Source organism: Poromitra crassiceps, assembly GCF_964638095.1.
Source record: "Poromitra crassiceps genome assembly, chromosome: 8".
Classification (NCBI taxonomy): Eukaryota; Metazoa; Chordata; class Actinopteri; order Beryciformes; family Melamphaidae; genus Poromitra; species Poromitra crassiceps.
The window spans coordinates 23,041,249-23,066,822 of NC_139629.1; the positions used below are offsets into that span (position 1 = coordinate 23,041,249).

The following is a 25,574-nucleotide window of genomic DNA, read 5'->3' on the forward strand; positions in this document are numbered from 1 at the left end:
TTTATTTCAAGAAAAACATTTCGGCTAGTGGAAATTCTAATTGGCTGGTAACTTTAAAATCTAGCAGCCATATTGGCAGGTGGTGAAAAAAGTTAATTTCAAGCCCTGCAGGGAGAGCAGGTGGTGACATAGGAGTGAGTGAGGAAAAGGATCAAATATTGGTGGTTAAGACTGAATAATGACATCACAATTGTTAATTTAAAATGAGTTATTCCTCTAAACCTGGCTTCAAATGCCCCAAATTTTTCGTGCTGGCGCCGTTCAGCCCTCAGCAAAATCTGGTAGCGAGGACATTTTTTTGTGGCCCTCTCTATCATGAAAGTTGCCCATCCATGGGTTACGGCATGACAATATTTGTTCGGCCCCCGGCAACAATCTGGGTTTCTCATGTGGCCCCCCATGAAAAATAGTTGCCCACCCCTGCCTTAGATGGTAAATCATCTCTTAGTCCTCTGTGACAGTATTTTCCTGTGTGTACCCTCTAACACATACCAGCCACACTCCTCCTCTGTGTGTGTGTGATTGAGAAATGAATTGCAGGTGGTGTTCATCCTAATTGGCCTGGTCAGGTGTCAGATTGCTGCTGGCTGATTGGCTGGTGGAGAGCATTTAAGCCAGCTGATGCCATCCTGTCACCCTTTGCTCTCCTCATTCCCAACGATGATGGCTGCTGTGCTGACTGCTGTGTTCTGTCAGGTAGGAACTGTGTGTAGACCTACTTTAGTAGTTCTGCAGAACTTTATTAAGATGTGTCTTTATCTTGGTAGACCTGTGCAGTCTAAACTGTAAATAGTTACCTTCCAGATCTACACTTTTGTACACTGTAAATAACACTTACCCAAGTAGCAGAAAGTAGGGGGAGAAGCCCTTTAGTTTTTTGTAACATTTTCTGATGTTTATTTTGTAGGAGCTTATAGGTAAGAGCTGTGTCTCTTATTTAATCCATCATTTTCTTTTCTTAGGTAAATTTAAGGTTGGGGATTAGTTTGATTGGTTAGTTGTGTTGGGGCCATGCTGTGCTCTGAAACTAAACCTGCTACTTGTGATGGTGGTTTGGCTGATCATCCTTGGGAGTGGGAAGAGTGGGGGCACTTGTGTTGCGGTCCCGTTCCCCGAGGCCGGTTCCTAACATAATTGGGTGCTCGTCTGCTTTTCTCATTCATCAGCACGTCGTCTGTGTGTGTGTATATATATATTTTATGTTTGTCTGGTGGGCAGTCTTTGTGCAGGTGGTAAATGGTGTTAGTCAAGGTGGCTTTGCATGGAGCTGAGGAAGCTCATGGTGGTTAAGCTGGTGGAGATGTTTGTTGGAGGAGCCGGTCAGAGGGGACCAGTAAGACTGAGGAGGGGCGTGACAAGGCAGGGCCGTCAGTAGCACCGCTTCTCCTCTTTCTGTTTAGACTGCTACCCTACAAGAGTCTCCGTACATAGACTTGCCTGTCACTCTGACTCCCAAGCCGTCTAAATCAGCGATACAGACGTATTTACAAGTGTCACAGAAACATTTCAAAGCCACATATTGAGAAGAAGAGTTCATAGCTTCTCGACATCGGGGTTAGAAAGCTCGACGCTGCTCATAAATGCCTCTTTTCATCTGAAGTCTGTGCTGGTGATATTTTTTACCGAGCCTTTGGCCAGAGTGGCGCTGTGACGGCTGAGAGCTCTAACTGGAAAAAATATCACCAGCACAGACTTCAGATGAAAAGAGGCATTTATGAGCAGCGTCGAGCTTTCTAACTCCGACGTCGAGAAGCGATGAACCCTTCTTCTCAATATGTGGCTTTGAAATGTTTCTGTGACACTTGTAAATACGTCTGTATCACTGATTTAGACGGCTTGGGAATCAGAGTCACAGGCAAGTCTATGTACGGAGACGGGACTCTTGTAGGGTAGCATAGTCTACACAGAAAGAGGAGAAACTGTGCTACTGACGGCCCTGCCTTGTCACGCCCCTCCTCAGTCTTACTGGTCCCCTCTGACCGGCTCCTCCTCCAACAAACATCTCCACCAGCTTTACCACCATGAGCTTCCTCAGCTCCATGCACACCATTTACCACCTGCACAAAGACTGCCCACCAGACAAACATATAAAATATATATATACTCCGACGACGTGCTGACGAAGGAGAAAAGCGGGCGACCCCCTAATTATGTTAGGAACCGGCCTCGGGGAAGGGGACGGCAACACAAAAGTGCCCCCACTCTTCCCACTCCCACAGATGATCAGCCAAACCACCATCACAAGTAGCAGGTTTAGTTTCAGAGCACAGCATGGCCCCAACATCAACAAATCAAACTAATCACCAACCTTAAACTTACCTAAGAAAAGGATGGATTAAAAAAAAAAAAATAGACACAGCTCTCACCTATAAGCTCCTACAAAATAAACATGAGAATGTTACAAAACTAAAGGGCTTCTCCCTCCTACTTTCTGGTACTTGGGTAAGAGTTATTTAGTGTAAAAAAGTATAGATTTGGAAGGTAGCTATTTACAGTTTGGACTGCACAAGTCTACCTAGACAAGGACAGATCTTCAAGTTCTAAAGAACTACTGAAGTAGGCCTACACACAGTGCCTACCTGACAGAAAGCAGAGCAGCCATCATCGGTGGCAATGACTGCAAGGGATGGCATCCCCAAACCCATTTAAACGTGCAGACACAGGAAGTTCGTGAAATAAAAGTTTGGGGCTATTATTCAAAACTGTATTTGCTATAGCATTTAAACGTATGAGTCTGTCATGTGTTCACAGCATTCCTTTCCTCAATGTGTAACTGAACTATTAGTCCACTCATTGTACTCCCAACTATGTTGACTCTTTGCTGTGTTCTGTCAGGTAGGAACTGTGTAGGCCTACTTAGCTCTTCAGAACTTTAAGATGTGTTATCTTGGTGGACCTGTGCAGTCATAACTGTAAATAGCTACTTCCAGCTCTACACTTTCGTACACTAACATCTTACCCAAGTAAAGTAGGAGGGAGAAGCACTTTAGTTTTTTGTAACATTTTCTCATGTTTATTTTGTAGGAGCTTATAGGTGAGAGCTGTCTTATTTAATCCATCCTTTTCTTAGGTAAGTTTAAGGTTGGGGATTAGTTTGTTGTTGGGGCCATGCTGTGCTCTGAAACTAAACCTGCGACTTGTGAACTTGTGATGGTGGTTGCTGATCATCCTTGGGAGTGGGAAGAGTGGGGGCACTTTTGTGTTGCGGTCCCGTTCCGAGGCCGGTTCCTAACATAATTGGGGGCTCGTCCGCTTTTCTTGTTCGTCAGCACGTCGTCTGAGTATATATATATATATTTTATGTTTGTCTGGTGGGCAGTCTTTGTGCAGGTGGTAAATGGTGTGCATGGAGCTGAGGAAGCTCATGGTGGTAAAGCTGGTGGAGATGTTTGTTGGAGGTGGAGCCGGTCAGAGGGGACCAGTAAGACTGAGGAGGGGCGTGACAAGGCAGGGCCGTCAGTAGCACCGTTTCTCCTCTTTCTGTGTAGACTATGCTACCCTATAAGAGTCCCGTCTCCGTACATAGACTTGCCTGTGACTCTGACTCCCAAGCCGTCTAAATCAGTGATACAGACGTATTTACAAGTGTCACAGAAACATTTCAAAGCCACATATTGAGAAGAAGGGTTCATCGCTTCTCGATGTCGGGGTTAGAAAGCTCGACGCTGCTCATAAATGCCTCTTTTCTTCTGAAGTCTGTGCTGGTGATATTTTTTCCAGGTTAGAGCTCCCAGCCGTCAGAGCGCTCAACAGCGCCACTCTGGCCGAAAGCTCGGTAAAAAATATCACCAGCACAGACTTCAGATGAAAAGAGGCATTTATGAGCAGCGACGAGCTTTCTAACCCTGATGTCGAGAAGCTATGAACTCTTCTTCTCAATATGTGGCTTTGAAATGTTTCTGTGACACTTGTAAATACGTCTGTATCGCTGATTTAGACGGCTTGGGAGTCAGAGTGACAGGCAAGTCTATGTACGGAGACTCTTGTAGGGTAGCAGTCTACACAGAAAGAGGCGAAACGGTGCTACTGACGGCCCTGCCTTGTCACGCCCCTCCTCAGTCTTACTGGTCCCCTCTGACCGGCTCCTCCTCCAACAAACCTCTCCACCAGCTTTACCACCATGAGCTTCCTCAGCTCCATGCAAAGTCACCTTGACTAACACCATTTACCACCTGCACAAAGACTGCCCACCAGACAAACATAAAATATATATATACACACACACACAGACGATGTGCTGACGAATGAGAAAAGCAGACGAGCACCCAATTATGTTAGGAACCAGCCTCGGGGAACCGGACCGCAACACAAAAGTGCCCCCACTCTTCCCACTCCCAAGGATGATCAGCCAAACCACCATCACAAGTTCACAAGTAGCAGGTTTAGTTTCAGAGCACAGCATGGCCCCAACACAACTAACCAATCAAACTAATCCCCAACCTTAAATTTACCTAAGAAAATGGATTAAATAAGAGACACAGCTCTTACCTATAAGCTTCTACAAAATAAACATGAGAAAATGTTAAAAACTAAAGGGCTTCTCCCCCTACTTTCTGCTACTTGGGTAAGTGTTATTTACAGTGTACAAAAGTGTAGATCTGGAAGGTAACTATTTACAGTTTAGACTGCACAGGTCTACCAAGATAAAGACACATCTTAATAAAGTTCTGCAGAACTACTAAAGTAGGTCTACACACAGTTCCTACCTGACAGAACACAGCAGCCATCATCGTGGGGAATGAGGAGAGCAAGGGGCGACAGGATGGCATCAGCTGGCTTAAATGCTCTCCACCAGCCAATCAGCCAGCAGCAATCTGACACCTGACCAGGCCGATTAGGATGAACACCACCTGCATCTCATTTCTCAATCACACACACACAGAAGAGGAAAGGAATGATGAACACATGAGAGAAATATACAAGGACTGAATGTGAACATTACCTTCTGTAGCTAATTGAGTTTATAATGACTCAGAGCTTGGGACACCAGCCTGTATTATCCCATACATGTAAAAAGCAGCTGTGATGGCAAAAATTAGGCTTACAACATATACAGTATAGGGCTGTCAATCTCCCTCTATAATCAAATTCGAATTTCAGTGCTTTATACATTTTAATATTCGAATTATATTCGAATATTTTAATTAATTTTTAATTGAATTAAAAAAAAAAAAAAAAATTTTTTTTTGGTCTGAGTGAATTGTTGTCTTCTCTTATGTTATGTTCTGATTCTAAATATAGCTGAATCTTTGGGTTTGACCAAGTAAAACTTTTTCTAAGCATTTTACCAAATGTAGATGGAAAAGTGAATGGTGGATGAATATTCAAAATAATATTAGGCTTATCACAAATAGTCCAGCAATGATGTTTATTTAAGAAAACATGTTCCTTGTACAATGTACATACATTCATTGCATTAGAAAATAGGTCAGATAACCAGAGCTTAGTTAATATTCATCAGTGATGTATTGGTGCTGTCTGAAATGCTAAAATGAAATAATTGATAATAAAAAAAGACACAGCCTTTGTTTGAGCTCCTTATCAATAAACAAATAAGTAAACTTTGCCAAAACAACAATGAGCCATGAACAAAAAAAAATCAGTCACGTATTGCACTTAAGAGCTACAGGTTTACATTCAGTATAGCAGCTTCAACAGTCAACTTCAGTTAACAATGAATGAACATACATTTTAAGAGCTACAGGTAGGTTTACATCAGTATAGCAGCTTCAACAGTCAACTTCAGTTAACACTCTTTTCTTCAAGTATGTTGTCAGAACTTGTCACTGTTCTAGTGTTCTAAAAAAAAAAAAATTTTTTTTTTTTAAATAAATAAAAATTAAAATATTCGTTTTAAAAAAATAATAATAATCGAATTTCGTTCATAATTATTAAATTCGAATAATATTCGAATATCAAAATTCGTTTCAACAGCCCTAGTATATAAAATATGTGACTGTGTGTGTGTTTTGTACATGATTAGTTCATTAACTATGGGCTTAATTATAAATGAGTTCTGACTGAACGTTACTATAAAGCACACATGGGCAACATACGGCCCCCTGTGTGGCCCGCGATGGAATTGCAAAAAAAGTTTTTATTTTTATTTTTTTACAGTGCACCTGAACGCAACATGCAAGATACCCGCTGAATAAGTGTCCAAATGTTCATGTCATTCTGGCCAATATTCTTCTGTTATAGCATTTCAGTCTGGAATATGGAATATCTTTCAATAATCTTTATGACTAAAAGGCCAAAAGTAATCTCATGTGTAAGAAATGGCTGTTCTACATTGAGGTAGAAATTTAAATAATTAACTTGTTGGTTTTGGATTTATTTAGCTTGTTCATGTGACCCTCAACACAGGCTTTGAGAATCCCGGCCACTTACTGATACTTATGCTTAAATTAACCCACTCGTATTCTGGTTTATTTCAAGAAAAACATTTCGGATAGTGGAAATTCTAATTGGCTGGTAACTTTAAAATCTAGCAGCCATATTGGCAGGTGGTGAAAAAAGTTAATTTCAAGCCCTGCAGGGAGAGTGTGGTGACATAGGAGTGAGTGAGAAAAGGATCAAATATTGGTGGTTAAGACTGAATAATGACATCACAACTGTTAATTTAAAATTAGTTATTCCTCTAAACCTGGCTTCAAATGCCCCAATTTTTTCGCGCTGGTGCCGTTCAGCCCTCAGCAAAATCTGGTAGCGAGGACTTTTTTTGTGGCCCTCTCTATCATCAAAGTTGCCCATCCATTACGGCATGACAATATTTGTTCGGCCCCCGGCAACAATCTGGATTTCTCATGTGGCCCCCCATGAAAAATAGTTGCCCACCCCTGGTTTAGACCCAGTCCCTGCCTGACAGAACACACATGACCTCCCGTACGTTCAGTATGTTTAGACCCAGTCCCTGCCTGACAGAACACACATGACCTCCAGTACGTTCAGTATGTTTAGACCCAGTCCCTGCCTGACAGAACACACATGACCTCCAGTACGTTCAGTATGTTTAGACCCAGTCCCCAGAAGTAACCACACTGTTACATGTGACATCATTGATGATGCCACTGATGATGTCATACTGAAACTAGTCTGGGGTCCCTAGATTTTTTGTGATGTCAAAGTGGGGTCACAAGCCAAAAAAGGTTGGGAACCCCTGGGCCCGTGTTGCCCGACCCGGCTTGGTGACCCACCTTGAGAGGTGGGTTGTACTAGGGTTGATTTCAGTGCAGTGGCCAATCCCCTCGGCTTCCCTCTGATGATGCGGAAGTGAATTGAAAAGCTGTAGTTCCTTGAATGGCCACTAGGCGTCGGGGGCAGTAGGCATTCCCCCCATGTTAAAATGCCCGACTTTATAACATGATTAAACATCTTTCCAGTGAGGGGCAAAACACGGTTTTGGTCTATATAGCTAATTTCACCTTTTCATAACAACTGTAGGGGGGTCATTTTTTATATAACTCGCCCGTTTGGAGTAAAATAGATGCTAGATAAGGGGGTGATTGACAGATTGCCTGTCCAGTGATCACGCAGCTTGCCGATCACGAACCAATAGCAGGTGGAGCTGTGGCTCCTGGAAACTCCCATCTCACGTGAGGTGCGGAAAGACTCAAACCCATTCCCTCCCACTCTGCTGACGAAAAACCAAGATGGCGACGGCCAACGTTTCAACTCCAAACGGGAGACCAAGATCAATGGGATAGCATCATAGCTCTGTCCATATTATTTAGGTCAGTGTTTCAGTATGAATGGCCCCACCCGGGTTGCTATTTGTCATGCTAGTAGCCTTTGTTATGTTATTGTTATGCTTTTCTCCCGGGTTGTGACTCAGGTCCTAGCTATTAAAACTGTGACTCAAGTCCAAGTCATGTGAGTGGAGTCCCCGCCCCTTTAGCACTGCCTTGTTCTCATTGGTCATGTGAGTGGAGTCCCCGCCCCTTTAGCACTGCCTTGTTCTCATTGGTCATGTGAGTGGAGTCCCCGCCCCTTTAGCACTGCCTTGTTCTCATTGGTCATGTGAGTGGAGTCCCCGCCCCTTTAGCACTGCCTTGTTCTCATTGGTCATGTGAGTGGAGTCCCCGCCCCTTTAGCACTGCCTTGTTCTCATTGGGCTTTGTTGCTGGCAGGTTTGTCGACAAACGCCTCCAAGTCCCCCTCACGCTCAGGCTTGACCAGGGTAAGTTTTTGTTTGTTTGTTTGTTTGTTTTTTGCTTGGCCAGGGTGTGTGTGTGTATGTGTGTGTGTCTGCTATTTTGATTGATTGTACAAAATGTAATTGTGTTGTTTTTAAATGTGCTTTATAAATACATTTGGATTGGATTGGATCTGGAAATTGCAGATGCATGTGAAAAAAGTGAAGTGAATTTAGGTGAAACTCAAAATCCAAATCATACATTCTGCAAACTTTCATAAACTGTCATATACAATGAATTTGAAAGGCAACGGAAATTGAGACATACCAAAAAAACAATCTGAACAATCTAAAAACAAATAAACCTGGATTACATTTGACAGTCTTCCTAAACCTGTTTCCTAAAACGGTTTTTGTGTTTGCAGATGCAGTCTGCTGAGTTCTCAACAGAGGGAGAAAGAGGACAGACAGGTAAGTGTCCTTACAGTTACAGTATCAAGAAAGAAAACAGCAACATAAAGTTTCTGGGCCTTTTGGCTGTAACTTCAGTGCAGCTTGGTATGTGGTCGACAAGTGTCTGCACCCCTATTGGAGGGATACTGTAGACACCTTATCTATTGGAGGGATACTGTAGACACCTTATCTATTGGAGGGATACTGTAGACACCTTATCTATTGGAGGGATACTGTAGCTTATATATTGGAGGGATACTGTAGACACCTTATCTATTGGAGGGATACTATAGACACCTTATCTATTGGAGGGATACTGTAGCTTATCTATTGGAGGGATACTATAGACACCTTATCTATTGGAGGGATACTGTAGACACCTTATCTATTGGAGGGATACTGTAGCTTATCTATTGGAGGGATACTATAGACACCTTATCTATTGGAGGGATACTGTAGACACCTTATCTATTGGAGGGAAACTATAGACACCTTATCTATTGGAGGGATACTGTAGACACCTTATCTATTGGAGGGATACTATAGACACCTTATCTATTGGAGGGATACTATAGACACCTTATCTATTGGAGGGATACTGTAGACACCTTATCTATTGGAGGGAAACTATAGACACCTTATCTATTGGAGGGATACTGTAGACACCTTATCTATTGGAGGGAAACTATAGACACCTTATCTATTGGAGGGATACTGTAGACACCTTATCTATTGGAGGGATACTATAGACACCTTATCTATTGGAGGGATACTATAGACACCTTATCTATTGGAGGGATACTATAGACACCTTATCTATTGGAGGGATACTGTAGACACCTTATCTATTGGAGGGATACTGTAGATAAGGTTCAAATAATTAACTGCCGTTTTGTTTCTAATTTACGCTGAGATTGTATTGTATCCCTGGTTTGCAGAAACAGCGATTGGGTTGTAACTTACATGAGGTGGTTCACTGCCTGTGTGTCATTTACTGTATACTGTACCACCTCAGATTCATTTACTGTATACTGTACCACCTCAGATTCATTTACTGTATACTGTACCACCTCAGATTAATTTACTGTATACTGTACCACCTCAGATATCCAAGTCTTTTGAGTCCAAGTCATTTACTGTATACTGTACCACCTCAGATATCCAAGTCTTTTGAGTCCAAGTCATTTACTGTATACTGTACCACCTCAGATATCCAAGTCTTTTGAGTCCAAGTCATTTACTGTATACTGTACCACCTCAGATATCCAAGTCTTTTGAGTCCAAGTCTTTGCACTGTTCTACTGTACCAGACCTCATTCTCTTCTGCTCGTTTCCACAGGTGTTCAGGTAAGCATGCGGTCTGCTCATGTTTCAACACGTGTTCAGGTAAGCACGTTGTCTGCTCCAGAGATGGGAAGTAACTAAGTACAACTACTTTGTTACTGTACTTGAGTAGGATTTTCAGGTATCTGTACTTTACTTTTATTTATTTTTCTGACAACTTTTTACTTTTACTCTCGACAATTTAAGACAAATATCTGTACTTTCTACTCCTTACATTTTCAAAACAGGCTAGTTTAGTTTTAATGCATGACAGACAAATATGATGTAACATAGTTTGTCTCTGTTGCATTGTTGTGTGTGTGTGTGTGTGTGTGTGTGTGTGTGTGTGTGTGTGTGTGTGTGTGTGTGTGTGTGTGTAGAATGGAGAGGCACGGAGAGAGCGGATGGACAGAGGGAACTCACTGCCCAGCATCCTGGAGCAGAAGGTGAGGCTGTTCAGAAACATGATATTTTACGTATCGTGGATTGCAGGAGGAACATAGAGACACTGCGGAGCGCGTCATCATTCAGAAACCATTCATTCATTTACTTTTTCCTAAAGTAAGAACAAATGCTATGAAACGAATGGTCATGTATAGAGGTATGTTCGAATGGAACTTGCTCCCCAGAGACATCTCTAAAGAGAATGGTAAAACAAAATTTAAATTGTTACTGAAACAAAATCTGTTATGTTAAAAACTGTGTTATGTTAAAAACTGCTGAACTGTTATAGCGCACTGATATTGCATGTCTGATAACATATACCTTATGTTATATATTGCACTACTTAAGTTACTGTACTTTACTATTTTGTGTATTGTATTTGATGTATTACTGTACTTGCTATGTGATCGGACCCCAGGAAGAATTAGCCTGGGTAAACCCATCCCCCACGTGACCTGCTCTCAGACCTGTTCTCAGTCACTATGTAGTAGATAGTGACTGGGAACTGAGAGAGCAGGTCACGTGGTGGCTGGGTTTACCTAGGCTAAGGAAGAATAGCCGTAGCATCCTGCTGCGACTAATGGGGATCCTAATAAACTAAACTAAACTAAACTAAACCACGCCCAAAACGGTGGAAAACACAAACTCCCGTCCGATCCTGGCGTTCTCCTATGTCGCGTGCATGCTCTGGTGTTGCACAAAAAGATCGTATATACGGAAGATGAGCACTCCAACTTACTTCCTTGACAGCAACATCCACATTTCTCTTCTCGCCAATTCTCAATGGCTTCCTTGTTTTCCTCGGGAGTACAAAAAAACTTTAACTGGCGATGTTTTACATTTGTTGTCTGCGCAGCCCCACCACACAACAGCTTTTAGCTATGTTTAATTCAAGGTAAATGACGCTGGTGTGTGGAAATTAACTGAGCTTTTCCCCCGTGATGGGCGTGGCCTATTTCATGCAGTGTCTCTATACTGTACAATAGCAATGTTTTATTCTGGCGACCAGGCTCCAGAATGCACATGCAGCAAGTTTAAATAACAACACTCTCTATGACAAGCTTAAAGGATGGCGTTAGCGGCAATCAACCCACTTTGTATCATATATAATCTAGGTAAAATAAGCACATGGGCAGTGTTTTGCCTTCTCTCTCGGTTTACCTCACGGAGAATTTGCTCCTGCTCCCGTCTGCAGAAACTCCATTACAAATTAAAAAGAAACAATAACAGCCGCCCTCCCTCTTCAGCAGAACGGAGCATGAAATGGGGGACTAACATCATCACACATGAATACAATGGGGCTAATTGAATCCACAAGAGTCTCAGCTTTCATACCCAATGAGCCTTTTTCACAGCCGCCATGTTGTGTCTAAATGCCAGGAAGTAACACAGGTGCAACCAAAACATGAATTAGGGTTTGCAACTTCCAATCCATTTAGGTGTTCCAGAGATGGGGCCCTAATTAATGATTTGCTTGCACCTGTGTTTACCCTACCTTTTAGACGCAAAATGGCGGCTGTGAAAAAGGCCCTGGATCATAGCTCTAAATGGTGTTAAGCTGGATCATAGAGCTAAATGGTGTTAAGCTGGATCATAGAGCTAAATGGTGTTAAGCTGGATCATAGAGCTAAATGGTGTTAAGCTGGATCATAGAGCTAAATGGTGTTAAGCTGGATCATAGATCTAAATGGTGTTAAGCTGGATCATAGATCTAAATGGTGTTAAGCTGGATCATAGATCTAAATGATGTTAAACTGGATCATAGATCTAAATGGTGTTAAGCTGGAGCATAGATCTAAATGATGTTAAACTGGATCATAGATCTAAATTATGTTAAACTGGATCATAGATCTAAATGGTGTTAAGCTGGAGCATAGATCTAAATGGTGTTAAGCTGGATCATAGAGCTAACTGGTGTTAAGCTGGATCATAGATCTAAATGGTTAAGCTGGATCATAGATCTAAATGGTGTTAAGCTGGATCATAGATCTAAATGGTGTTAAGCTGGATCATAGATCTAAATGGTGTTAAGCTGGATCATAGATCTAAATGGTTAAGCTGGATCATAGATCTAAATGGTTAAGCTGGATCATAGATCTAAATGGTGTTAAGCTGGATCATAGATCTAAATGGTGTTAAGCTGGATCATAGATCTAAATGGTTAAGCTGGATCATAGATCTAAATGGTTAAGCTGGATCATAGATCTAAATGGTTAAGCTGGATCATAGATCTAAATGGTTAAGCTGGATCATAGAGCTAAATGGTGTTAAGCTGGATCATAGATCTAAATGGTGTTAAGCTGGATCATAGATCTAAATGGCGTTTTGCAGAATTCACAATAATCTGACCGAATGGAAAATGAAAAGAAAAATGATGTAAAGTCCACCAGTGACCCAGCATCACACCCCTTGTCTCTGCAGATATATCCCTATGAAGCGCTCATTGTGACCCACAGAGGGCGCTGTAAGCTGCCGCCTGGAGTGGACCGCACCCGCCTGGAGGTGTGTATCGGAAGCATGTGTTGGCATGTGGAAGTTGTGTGTGTTGGATTCGTGCTTTTTCAGTCATGGTGTAGTCTGCTTTAGATCAGTGGTTCTCAACATGAGGTCCGGGGACCTCCTCTTCACACTCCCAACTCTTCTCTGAGTGCTTTTCTTTCTTTCTTCTGGCTCTCGCCATTCAAAACTGACTGAGGCTTGAACCCAGGACCTCAAAACGCTTGAACCCACAACCTCAATACTGCTGGGCAGCAATCAAACTCTCTGAACCAATGGGTCAGAGCTTTTCACTCTTTCCTCTGGCTGTCACCATTCAAAACTGAGGCTGAAACCCACAACCTCAAAACTGAGGCTTGAACCCACAACCTCAATAGTGCTGGACGGCAAACAAACTCTGAGTCACTGGGCAGACCTGTTAAGACAGGTTTATCTGTGTGTGTGTGTGTGTGTGTGTGTAATTTGTAAATGTACATGTTGAAAACCCCTTTAAATAATGGTCACAAAAAAATATGGTGTGACAGAGTAGTCTCACTTGCCAACTCCCTACAACGGGGGAGAGTCTGGCTGTACTGGCTGGCACTCTGGTATAGCGGGAGGGGAAGGCGCTGTTTCCCTTTACAACAAAACACCGAAAGCAGTACAAAGCAGGCACAATCCAGATCCAATCGTTTTCAGCGTGTAGCAATGAGCTAGCATTGTTGATGATGTTGTTTCACAGCGGCACAGGCATTTGAGATAGACAGATTCGTCACGGAGGGAGCAGAAGGGAAATCCATATATGGTCGCAGCCGGTCAGTCAGAGCGGGTCGGAGCCAATGGCAGAGCTTATACCAGCAGCCCGTTTCCATGCAGCCAGACTTCTCTCCTGGCAGGGAGGGAAGTCTGGCAAGCGAGACTAACTGACAGAGAGGTCTGGAAAAGTATGGAACTTTGAAATGGAAAATGTGTAGGAACACCGCTCTTATCCTTCTACCTACAATACAGATAGCCTAGTCATGGAATTCTGGACAAAATCATGTCTACCAATATCAATATTCTCAGTTTTGGGCTCCTACTGTGGACTAAATGAGGGGTCATTGATGTGAAAAGTCATTGTGTAGAGAGAAAGAGATCAATCCTGGTGTTTGGGGTTTTGAACTTGGAATGTGTGCTGGTCTTCTCTCCTCCCAGAGGCACCTGGGTCCCGAGGTGTTCCAGGAGATGTTTGGGATGCCCATCGGCGAGTTCGACCGCCTCTCGCTGTGGAAACGCAACGAGCTGAAGAAGAGGGTCCAACTTTTCTAACACCGCGTCACCTCAACCACCAGACACCAGTCCACACTCACAATGATCAGTCCAGAGTTAAGCTCTACACTAGTCCAGACCAGAGCCACAGATCCTAGCATCAGACTAACTTGATCATAATGTGGAAAAGACATGTAGTAAAGGCCGACTAACCCTTTACCCCCGACTCTACTAACCTTAACTGATGCACTGAACACAATCACACACCAACCCACTTACCAGAATAAAACGTTTCCATTTTATGTGCAAACCACGGATACGTACAAGCATTTTTACGTTTCTAAAACTTGGCATTTTACATTTCTGCAAACCGACAATCTAAACTTAAATTTGAAACCTGCGCTGCCTTTCCAACATCCAATGCAAATGAAACAACTTTGGTTATGTTTAGGCAAGTAAAAGAACTGGTTGACGTTTATGGTTGTTAACTGTAACTCATGGTTGAAATATAGACCACCACCACGACCGCAACACCTTCACTGGCCACTGCGCCATTTCAATAGCACACTCTATGACGTGTAGAACGTGTAGAATGCCGCACACTTAAACTAAGGCTATGTTCAGACTAGGAGGCCAAATCTGATTTGTGAACTTTAGTGACCTATTAATGACTTTATCCAGATTGGTTTTATGAGTCTGGATGTTCCAAGTCTGATTTGTGTCACTTGTCCCAAACCACATATGGAGGTAGTTTCCAATCTGCTCTCGACTGATGTGACTTCAGTGCGGACGCGCAGATCCACCAAATCTGATTTGAACGTCACTCGCAACTCGTCATCAAATGCTTCTGCGCAGGAAAACCACGTCACCAACGTACGCATTTACTGACGCCCACGTCGTTACCATAGCAACCCATGCAGATAGGCTGTTTAGGTCTGGACACACAGATCCGACATGAGAATCAGAGTTGTGGCAGTGCGGACACACTCCCAAATCAGATTTGGGAAACCAATCAACATAATGGTGATTAATGACTTTATCAGCAAATCAGATTTGCCTGTAATGTGAACATGGCCTAAGACAACGTAATCCTGCATATTGTGGCAATAAAAGCGATTCTGATTCTAATCAATATTCTAATCAATATACACATCTAGAAATGTGATTTGCAATGTATTTTTGGTTCAGAAACCGGATATTCTACGTACCAGTGGATTGCAGAGCTGTACAATGCCAACGTTTTATTCTGGCGACCAGGCCTGATACACCCTTATTATCTGTGCTGCACCTGTAATCACCACTGCTTCTAAAGCACCTGGAACATCTCTGCTTCTAAACCACCTGGAACATCTCTGCTCCTTCTCTCTGTATTTTAAGTCACCGCATACATCATCAAACTCAAGAGATTTGTTTTCCGTTGGCATCTCAGTGAGTCGGCCCTCCACACGATGCATCACTGTTCTTATCTTATTCATCTCTTGGGCACCGCTGTCCTGTATTAATGGCTTGTACGGACAGAATGTAATAATATCCCAAATATTTATGAACGATGCGGCGCATTAAGGATGGTCTGAATGAGATATTTATTTGACGATTGTAATTCTTACTGTCCACGTCTGCTACTGTGAATTGTTATCGTATGCTTCTTCTATAATGTGTCTGCTGTACAGATGTTTTTTTTCCACTGGCCTTGTTCCTGGCTTTGCTCTGCCTTCTTGCACATCTCAACATTGGTAGATCAGAAGAAATCCTATCGTAATAATCCACATGGGGGCATCTTTCTTGGTTCTTGAGGTAGAGTAGATCCTCCCCATTCAAGTGTCCGTCCATCATTTGGACCTTGCTTGCTTTCTGGTTCAGACCCTCACACCATCCGGTCCTTAGTTTCTGTTGTACAATCTAAAGGGAGTCCAATAAACCAGGCAAAAAGAATACTGCTTGTTCACTGCCTTGTGGTTTTTCTTGTTTTTTTTCTACAGCAGAGTGCATTAACAATATGATATAGTGATGACAATTATCATTAGACTCACCGCACTACTCTGAACCGCTGAGACACCAGATTTTCTACATGGCTTTCTTTTGCACATGCTGTAAATTCACACTTATGTTTCATATTCTTCTATACTACAGTACATGTTTTATACATATTCTTCATTTACACTGCCCATCAAAAGTTTGAAAAGCAACATGTTTCTCTATTTTGACCATTTTTCACATTTAAGAATAACAGTGAAGGCATCAAAACTATCAAAGATCACAAATGTCAAATGGATTTATGTGGTGATAAAGTGTTAAATCCAAAACTATTTTGGATTATTTAAATTATCCGCCCTTTGCCTTGATGGAGAGACAAAGGCTTTGGAAAGGAGCACATACACAGTATCAACTTCACTATTTATAATTTATTTGTCTAAGAAACTAATGTCAAGCATTTACTAGGCAGAAACCTTTAGACCAGAATGTCAAAAAAAAAACCATAAGCAGTGGTTCCCAAACATTTTTTTTGTTGGCTTGCTTCAGTACCCCCTTTCCCTGATTTCTGAATCCATACCCCCTTTACCCGACTAACATTTTGCTTAAAAAACCACGAGAGAAAACTATAGCATATTGATGCAATGAATGAATGATAACCCACCTTGTAAGGAATATAAGATTACAAAATAAGAAATTGAGTGAAAGAGTTGCAATTAGTGCCTCTTGATCAGATTTATTTGAACTTTTCATTTATTTTCATGATTTATCCTTACATTTTTCCATTTCCCCATGCTGGCCTGTGATTGGGCCGTAACACCTCCCATGCCGGCCTGTGATTGGGCCGTAACGCCTGCCATGCCGGCCTGTGATTGAGCCGTCCTTGAGCGTCTGAAGCAAGAGGAGCTGCATTCAACACCAACAGACAGAAGCACCATCCAACTTTTCTGTTTTTTATTGAATGGAGTGAAACATCTACATAAATGAGGCCTTGCAATACAAGTAATTGACAAAAAAGTTCTTTTTTTCCCTCAAATTTAGCTATAATAAAGAAAAAAAACACCTAGATTAAAGCGTTTTCTGTACATTCTGCGAGATATGTTCCCAGACCCAAAACAGAAGTCAGAAAATGAGGCCTCGCTCTCGGCCCTCCCACGGAAAAAAAAGAAGAGAGAAAACCTCAAACCCACCCGGTTCCCAACCGTCTGCGTCGTCGTACAACACACCCGAAACAAACGCACCTCAAGCAAAATGCCGTTCTCTCCTCTATGCGTGTCTTATGGAAGCTTCTCTCTATGCTCGTCCCCTCCTCTCTTAACATGGCTCTCTCTCCACCTCCACCTCATCCACCTCACTTCCCCTCCAGCCCCCTTCTATGTGTTGTACAAATAAACGACAAAAACAAAACGTAAAAACAAAACAAAAAAATGCAACATCACATTGAAAAGAGGGAACAATTAAAATATACATATATAATATAAATGTCAATACTTGCTCCTCGGAGCTCAGTTACACTATCATTGGCATAAGAAAGGATGGATGTTTATGCGATGGGAGTTTTTCCCGATTGATTTCTCTCGTTTTCTATTCCAAGTGCTTTTTTCTCTTGCTCTTTTCTGGTGTGGGCACAAACACAGCGGTAGGTAGGTAGATCGGTACATTAGATGGTAGGTAGGTAGATCGGTACGTTAGATGGTAGGTAGGTAGGTACGTTAGATGAGTATACAGCATCAGTTCTTCCTTTTTGCCAAGCACACAAAACTACAACTCAAGAGAGCCGATAAAAAGGGGTTTTCTTAAAGGGATACACCACTTTTTTGGAAGTTTAGCTCATTTGCCACACCCCCCCCCCCCCCCTACATAACCAAGATATACCATGCCTTACCGGCACTGTCCGCTCAGTTTACAGTGAGCTACAGTCGTGAAGTTAGTAATTATCACCATAGAATGGAGGGTAATGGTACAGCTGTTAAAAATCTGCCAAAACACACATCTCACAGCACCAAAATACATGTTGTGCTTCGGGTACTCACCACACGATGAAATGTTAATCCAAAATGCACATAATCTGTCTTTTTGGAAGGAAAAGAGGCTAACTAACTTCACGACTGTAGCTCACTGTAAACTGAGCGGACAGTGCCGGTAAGGCATGGTGTATCTTGGTTATGTAGGGGGGGGGGGGGGGGGGGGGGGGTGGCAAATGAGCTAAACTTCCAAAAAAGTAGTGTATCCCTTTAACTGGTGATGAATATCAAATGGATGTGCCTTCTGATTCAATTGGGGGCAGTGATTGCCTTGAGCAAGTCCATGTAAGAATGTACAATTGAGATTTTATCCTGCATCGTTTTGTTCAGTCGTAAACTATGATATTAGATCTTTATGGATGATGAAATAAATAAGCGCGGTGAAGAAGGGTCGGTCGGACCGAGAGTCACAGCCCCGCCCCCGCCGACCTCACAGCCCCGCCCCCGCCGACCGGGAGGAAGGAGGCGAGGAGGGAAGGAAGGAAGGAAGCAAGCGAGGAGAAGCAAGGGATCAAAAGGAAGGGCAGATGTGGTTTCCCCGGGGGGATGAGGGTGTGGTACACAAGGGATCAGGTGATGCTGGTACACAGGGGATGAGGGTGTGGTACACAGGGGATCAGGTGAAGCTGGTACACAGGGGATGAGGGTGTGGTACACAAGGGATCAGGTGATGCTGGTACACAGGGGATGAGGGTGTGGTACACAGGGGATGGGGGCAATGTGGTACACAGGTGATGCTGGTACACAGGGGATCAGGTGATGCTGGTACACAGGGGATGAGGGTGTGGTACACAGGGGATCAGGTGATGCTGGTACACAGGGGATGAGGGTGTGGTACACAGAGGATCAGGTGATGCTGGTACACAGGGGATGAGGGTGTGGTACACAGGGGATCAGGGGATGAGGGTGTGGTACACAGGGGATCAGGTGATGCTGGTACACAGGGGATGAGGGTGTGGTACACAGGGGATCAGGTGATGCTGGTACACAGGGGATGAGGGTGTGGTACACAGAGGATCAGGTGATGCTGGTACACAGGGGATGAGGGTGTGGTACACAGGGGATCAGGGGATGAGGGTGTGGTACACAGGGGATCAGGTGATGCTGGTACACAGGGGATGAGGGTGTGGTACACAGGGGATCAGGTGAAGCTGGTACACAGGGGATGGGGGCACATTTCTGAAATGCAGGGTGGTAGGGGGAAACGTATTCATAAAAGAAGCACTACCTGATTGGCCAACATGCCGTTCGGCTCTTACACATCATGGCAACCCCAAACGCTACGCACCCAGCATAGCTGGCTGAAAGTGGGTCCAGCATGCTCTGCTCTTGAGCCAAAATCCAGACTCATTAACCAGCTATAGATCTTTAGATGTTATCAGCCATAGTGATGATATGAAATATGTTAACGTCATATTTACTGACATTACTCAAATCATCTGCATCTTCCATCATCATGTACTGGAGGGACCTGAGGACCAGGACTGAGAAGCACTGCTTTCAAACATGAATCTCTCGTGTTATTAGCCTACGTTACCGTTTATCATTTGACAACCAGCAAATGTTGGCTTCAACAAAAACATTACGAACATTGTATCGACCAATCAGGGTAGCGCTTGTTTTATGAATAGTAATGAGCTTCCCCCTGCCACCCTGCATTTTGGAACTTGGTGGGAGGGGGGCGGAGCAGAGAGTGTTGGCAGGAGCCGGGAGAGAGGAGGAGGAGGTGGAGGGGAGAGAGGAGGAGGAGGTGGAGGGGAGAGAGGAGGAGGAGGTGGAGGGGAGAGAGGAGGAGGAGGTGGAGGGGAGAGAGGAGGAGGCGGAGGGGAGAGATGAATGGGGAATGGAGGGCTGCAGAGGAGGGGAGCGGGGAGAGAAGAGGGCTCTAGGCCTGGGCGTTGGTGCCGTTCTTGTCCGGAGGCGAGCCTTGGCTGGGGGGCAGGTTTCCTTGGCTGGGGGGCAGGTTGTTGAGGGAGGGGACCGTGGCGTCCTGCGGCTTGCTGTCCCTGCGGGGAGGCATCCTCTCGTTGATGCGGTCCAGGCCCCGCGCCTCCTCGAAGCTCTGGATCTTGTGCTGTGGGTTGAAGCCTTGGATGGCTGCAGAGAGACAGGGCGTTCCGGGTCAGAGGTCACGCTCACGGCAGGGAAAGCAACTCAGAGCTAATGGGTGGGATGCAGCTACTGCGCACCAGGGTGAGAAATTAACTTTCTGCTTATCCACAGGAAACTCTTTCCCGCCTTCAGCTGATTATTTTGGGGGGATTTAGGTCATTTGTGAGGGGAAATTTCACTGAACTCTGCAGACATGTGCATTAGGCTTGGGCCAATATTGATTATTATTGGATATAGCAATATTTTGTGAATATTGTGATTTTTCACAATCAAGTCTGTTTTTTTCTGGAAAGAGCAGGAAAGAGCAAATACCAAATGGTCATTCCTCCTGCTTGAATATTTTGATCAAATTTCTAGGCTGTTATTAATACTACTACTACTACTACTACCGGTACTAATAATAATCATTATAGCCTATTGTTATTAATACTACTACTAATAAATATTATAGTCTATAGATATGATGTAATTGGGGGAGGGGGGGGGGGGGGACCGCAATAAAATTGTATAATGCCATATTTTGGCGGGACAGTATTGCGATATTAGATTTTATATTTTGCCCAAGCCTTATGTGCATTGTGTATTAGCAAATAAACACTCCGCATTCACTTTCAATCAAAATCACTCTACTGTCTCACCCAGAACACACTGGAGTGATCAGGGTAACAGTAGTCACATTCACGTCGTGTGACTATTTGACAACTCAACAACAACAAAATGTGAACGGGGTGGAATGCAATCCAAAATATAGGATATTGGCTATTTTTCTTCCCTTTAATTTCTGACCCTGCTGCACACAGTTTACTGTAGTATCAAGTAAAAAATAAACTATCTACGAGGGGAACAACTGAGAAGATTGGTGGGACCAGGAGAGAGAGAACTTACTTTACGAGAAGACAAAGACAGCATGGGGACAAAGAAACAGAGATTTGTACTTAAACATTGATGGCCTTGAATAGAGACAATCACGGGCTAACACTTTAAATCATTAAAACACTTTAAATCATTGGCTGTTTGCTTCGGAAACAAAAGAAGGGCAAAGCATCAAAAGCATCCACAATCAGTTTGACTACTTGAACATACAAGGTTTTTTTGGGGAGGGGGGGAGAGAGAGAGAGAGAGAGAGAGACATCGTAGATGACTTGCATACCTCGTGCCTCTTCTGCCTCTACGGTGGCTGTGTAAGCGTGAGTAGAAGTGCCATGCCCAAAACCGATGAGAGAGAGAGGTGGTAACGTTATCAATGCAATCAGTCAGTCACGTTAACACTGCAATCAGTCAGTCCTGTTATCATTTAGTCAAACATCATCATCACACACCCCACACATTCCCCCCACCCCCCATCCCATATGCCAGTAATGACAAAGGTTAGAGGTTAGTGCAAGAACTACATGGGACTAGATGATTTAAACAGGTAACACAACAACAAGGAATACCCGACAGTGCTACCAAAAAGTGTGAGTTTTTGCACAATTTGTTGGGCTACTTTCTTTCCCCTATGCAATGTTTTCTAATGCACCAAATTAAGAACACAATTCTACATCATTTAGTTTCACAAGTTGTTTTTCTTCATTTCTAGTATAGAATTTCTATTCACCTTATGTAGCCACGCCGATTTGACGCGGCTGTGTGGTCGTGTCACGACTTCCAGATAAAAAAAGAAAAAGAAAATGTCTGGCTGCTCCAATATCATCTGACTCTGAATTAACTAATAATTTAGCCAATTGTATGTAACATACCAAATAAAAGCAAACGGCAATGTCTAAGAATGCAACGCCATGTAACTGGCTCGTTAAGTCTCGCATTCCAGGGAATTACTGTACGTTAACATCTGTGGGTCTTGTAGGCGTAAGTGGCTCGTGCTGCGCTCGGAGGAGAGAAAACCATCTAAAGCTTTCTTTGTTGGAGTCCAGGTATGTTTTACAAGAAAGTGCTCGTCATTGTCAACAGTGGATACTCTGCTTGCTTGCTGTGTACCGAGCTCAAAGTAGTCGGCTACGTTCTTTGTTTTACCCCCTGCACTGTCCGCTACAAAAACAACTCTCTTCTTCTGATGTTCTTTTGTATTTCGCGCCGTGACCAGCGGAAGTGTTAACACAACCCGGAAGAATTTGGCCCACCCGTATGAACATACTGTAAGGTGAATAGAGACACTGCATGAAATAGGCCACGCCCATCACGGGGTAAAGCTCTCCATTCACTCGCATACACCAGCGTCATTTTCCTTGAATTAAACATTGCTAAAAGCTGTTGTGTGGTGGGGCTGCGCACACAACAAATGTAAAAAATCGCCAATTAAAGTGTTTTTGTACTCCCGAGCAAAACATTGAGCATTGAGAATTGGCGAGAAGAAAAATTTGGATCTAGCTGTCAATGAAGTAAGTTGGAGTGTTCATCTTCCGTATATATTATCTTTGTGTGAAACACTCGACCACGCATAGAGACACTGCATGAAATAGGCCACGCCCATCACGGGGGAAAAGCTCCGTTCATTTCCACACACCAGCGTCATTTTCCTTGAATTAAACATAGCTAAAAGCTGTTGTGTGGTGGGGCTGCGCAGACAACAAATGTAAAAAATCGCCAGTTAAAGTTTTTTTGTACTCCTGAGCAAAACAAGGAAGCCATTGAGAATTGGCGAGAAGAAAAATGTGGATGTTGCTGTCCATGAAGTAAGTTGGGAGTGTTCACCTTCCGTGTATACGATCTTTTTGTGCAACACCCGGGCCATGCACGCGACATAGGAGAACGCCAGGATTGGACGGGAGTTTGCGTTTCCCCCCGTTTTGGGGCGTGGCTTCTGATTGATGTAGTGTGGTGGTGGGCAGTGAAAGTCACCGGTAGCGAGCACACTCAAAATGGATGAAACACTCACTCGGGGGGGCAGGGCAAAGAGATCAGTAGAGAGGAAAAAGCCAGCACTCCAAATGTCCTTTCACAGGTTTTAATAGTTCCTCAAAGCAGGCAGCAGCAACCAACGTTTCAGCCAAAGGCCTTCCTCAGCGTACATCATGACGGCCCTTACCTGATAGCCCTACATAGCTCTTTGTTCTATTTTTGTTTGAGATCCCCCCCCCCCCCCTCATTCACCTCATGTAGCCCCGCCCACTTGACCCAGTTGCGTTATGACTTCCTGTTTTACCTGCTCACTAGTACTGTCCTGTCACAGGAAGTGTCAACACAATAGGAAGTAACTGGCTGAGCCCTGTGTTGGAACATAAGGTGAATAGATCTGTGGATCACTAATGCCTCGTTCACACTAGGCGAGCGGGGAGCTCCCACAGATATCTAGCCTGCTGTCTGCTGTCTGCTGTCTGCAGGGTACATGCAAGCAAGTGGTCTGACGGGAGGTGTCTGCTGTCTGCAGGGTACATGCAGGCAAGTGGTCTGACGGGAGGTATCTGCTGTCTGCAGGGTACATGCAGGCAAGTGGTCTGACGGGAGGTGTCTGCTGTCTGCAGGGTACATGCAGGCAAGTGGTCTGACGGGAGGTATCTGCTGTCTGCAGGGTACATGCAGGCAAGTGGTCTGACGGGAGGTGTCTGCTGTCTGCAGGGTACATGCAGGCAAGTGGTCTGACGGGAGGTATCTGCTGTCTGCAGGGTACATGCAGGCAAGTGGTCTGACGGGAGGTATCTGCTGTCTGCAGGGTACATGCAGGCAAGTGGTCTGACGGGAGGTGTCTGCTGTCTGCAAGGTACATGCAGGCAAGTGGTCTGACGGGAGGTATCTGCTGTCTGCAGGGTACATGCAGGCAAGTGGTCTGACGGGAGGTGTCTGCTGTCTGCAGGGTACATGCAGGCAAGTGGTCTGACGGGAGGTGTCTGCTGTCTGCAGGGTACATGCAGGCAAGTGGTCTGACGGGAGGTATCTAGCCTGCTGTCTGCTGTCTGCAGGGTACATGCAGGCAAGTGGTCTGACGGGAGGTATCTAGCCTGCTGTCTGCTGTCTGCAGGGTACATGCAGGCAAGTGGTCTGACGGGAGGTATCTAGCCTGCTGTCTGCTGTCTGCAGGGTACATGCAGGCAAGTGGTCTGACGGGAGGTGTCTGCTGTCTGCAGGGTACATGCAGGCAAGTGGTCTGACGGGAGGAAGCCATTCTCACAGTTTGGTACAAACTGCTGTCCCACAACAAAACTAGAACGACCGCACCGCGGATTTGAGGCAAATTGGAGGAAATTCCGCCAAGGCCCTCCTGAGATGTTGCGTTACAGAGCTTGGAAATTGGGTGTGTGAGGTCACAGTGACCTTGAACTTTGACCTTTAACCATCAAAATCTAATCAGATCATCCTCGAGTCCAAGTCGATGTTTGAGGCAAATTTGATGAAACTCCATCAAGGCGTTCCTGAGATATTGCGCTAACAAGCTTGAAAATGGCGTTCGAGAGGTCACAGTGACCTTGACCTTTGACCACCAAAATCTAATCAGATCCTCCTTGAGTCTAAGTGGAGGTTTAAGGCAAATTTGATGAAACTCCGTCAAGGCGTTCCTCAGATATCGCGTTAACGAACATCGGACGGACGGACATACGGACGGACGGACAACCCGGATCCATAATGCCTCCGGCCTGGCTATTGCCGGCGGAGGCATAAAAATCGAATTTAAGAAGCATTTAAGTAGCTATGCAAATCTTAGATGTTTACTAACATCATTCTATTATCTATTGAAACCCGAAATAATATTTGAGAGCAGTCAACTGAATCACTCTGACTTAATCAATCTGACTTTGAACCAATTGCGACTCATATTGTTGTGCGAGCGTGTGTTTAGACAGAATAAAGCCGGTGTGAGACTGTTTGCGGACTCGTCGGGGATTCTCCTGGTGAAATATCTTGTAATGTGTGATCCTGTCGCAGCTCAGTCATATAGTCTAATATGACCTAAAAACTCCAGATTACAAGACAGACGGTGTGAAAAGAACAGCGACTGACTGGCAACTGTCGGGTAGTGTGTGCGAGCCATTACTATGTTATGAAATCAGATATAGACTTTATTCAATTGACATCACTCACGTAGGGGCACGCCCACCGCCGCCATATTCTCGACATTAGTGACAACCTATGTGAGAGCAGCGTTTATAGGAAGCTAGCTGCCGTTAGCGTTACCTGTATCGTTCCTGTTGTGTTCGGATGGTGACCTGCGTTAGGCATGGCTGTAGTAATGACAGCAATAAAGTCCCCGTGGTTTGTTTCTATCTCTACCATCCACAGACGTGAAGGGAGCGAGACGGAGGATACGTCAGCAGCACAGGAGATGTGTGGATAGTTGGGAGAGAGACAGGTGAAACTTTCTGACAGCTCCTCACAGCAAAGTCTGTTCACCTAGTTTTTTCTTTTGTTTATTTATTACAGCAGGCATTAACGGCAGCATACAAACAACAACTCTGGGG

General features: G+C 44.1%; 2 protein-coding genes across 2 annotated transcripts in view; one reads left to right on the forward strand and one right to left on the reverse strand.

Moving 5' to 3' along the window:
- The window catches only part of dmtn (dematin actin binding protein), a 41,444-nt gene extending 25,464 nt beyond the window's left edge, over positions 1-15,980 (forward strand). The window contains exons 11-16 of the mRNA XM_083641114.1: positions 8,130-8,179; positions 8,560-8,605; positions 9,927-9,934; positions 10,291-10,356; positions 12,776-12,856; positions 14,024-15,980. Coding sequence (XP_083497240.1) covers positions 8,130-8,179; positions 8,560-8,605; positions 9,927-9,934; positions 10,291-10,356; positions 12,776-12,856; positions 14,024-14,137 — 365 coding nt within the window. The 3' untranslated portion in view covers positions 14,138-15,980. The remainder of the gene's footprint in view (positions 1-8,129; positions 8,180-8,559; positions 8,606-9,926; positions 9,935-10,290; positions 10,357-12,775; positions 12,857-14,023) is intronic.
- A 3,844-nt stretch (positions 15,981-19,824) lies between these two features.
- The window catches only part of ppp3ccb (protein phosphatase 3, catalytic subunit, gamma isozyme, b), a 58,298-nt gene continuing 52,548 nt past the window's right edge, over positions 19,825-25,574 (reverse strand). The window contains exons 13-14 of the mRNA XM_083641965.1: positions 21,335-21,361; positions 19,825-20,169 (exon numbers count right to left, since the gene is read on the reverse strand). Of these exons, the coding sequence (XP_083498091.1) occupies positions 19,958-20,169; positions 21,335-21,361 (239 nt within the window). The 3' untranslated portion in view covers positions 19,825-19,957. The remainder of the gene's footprint in view (positions 20,170-21,334; positions 21,362-25,574) is intronic.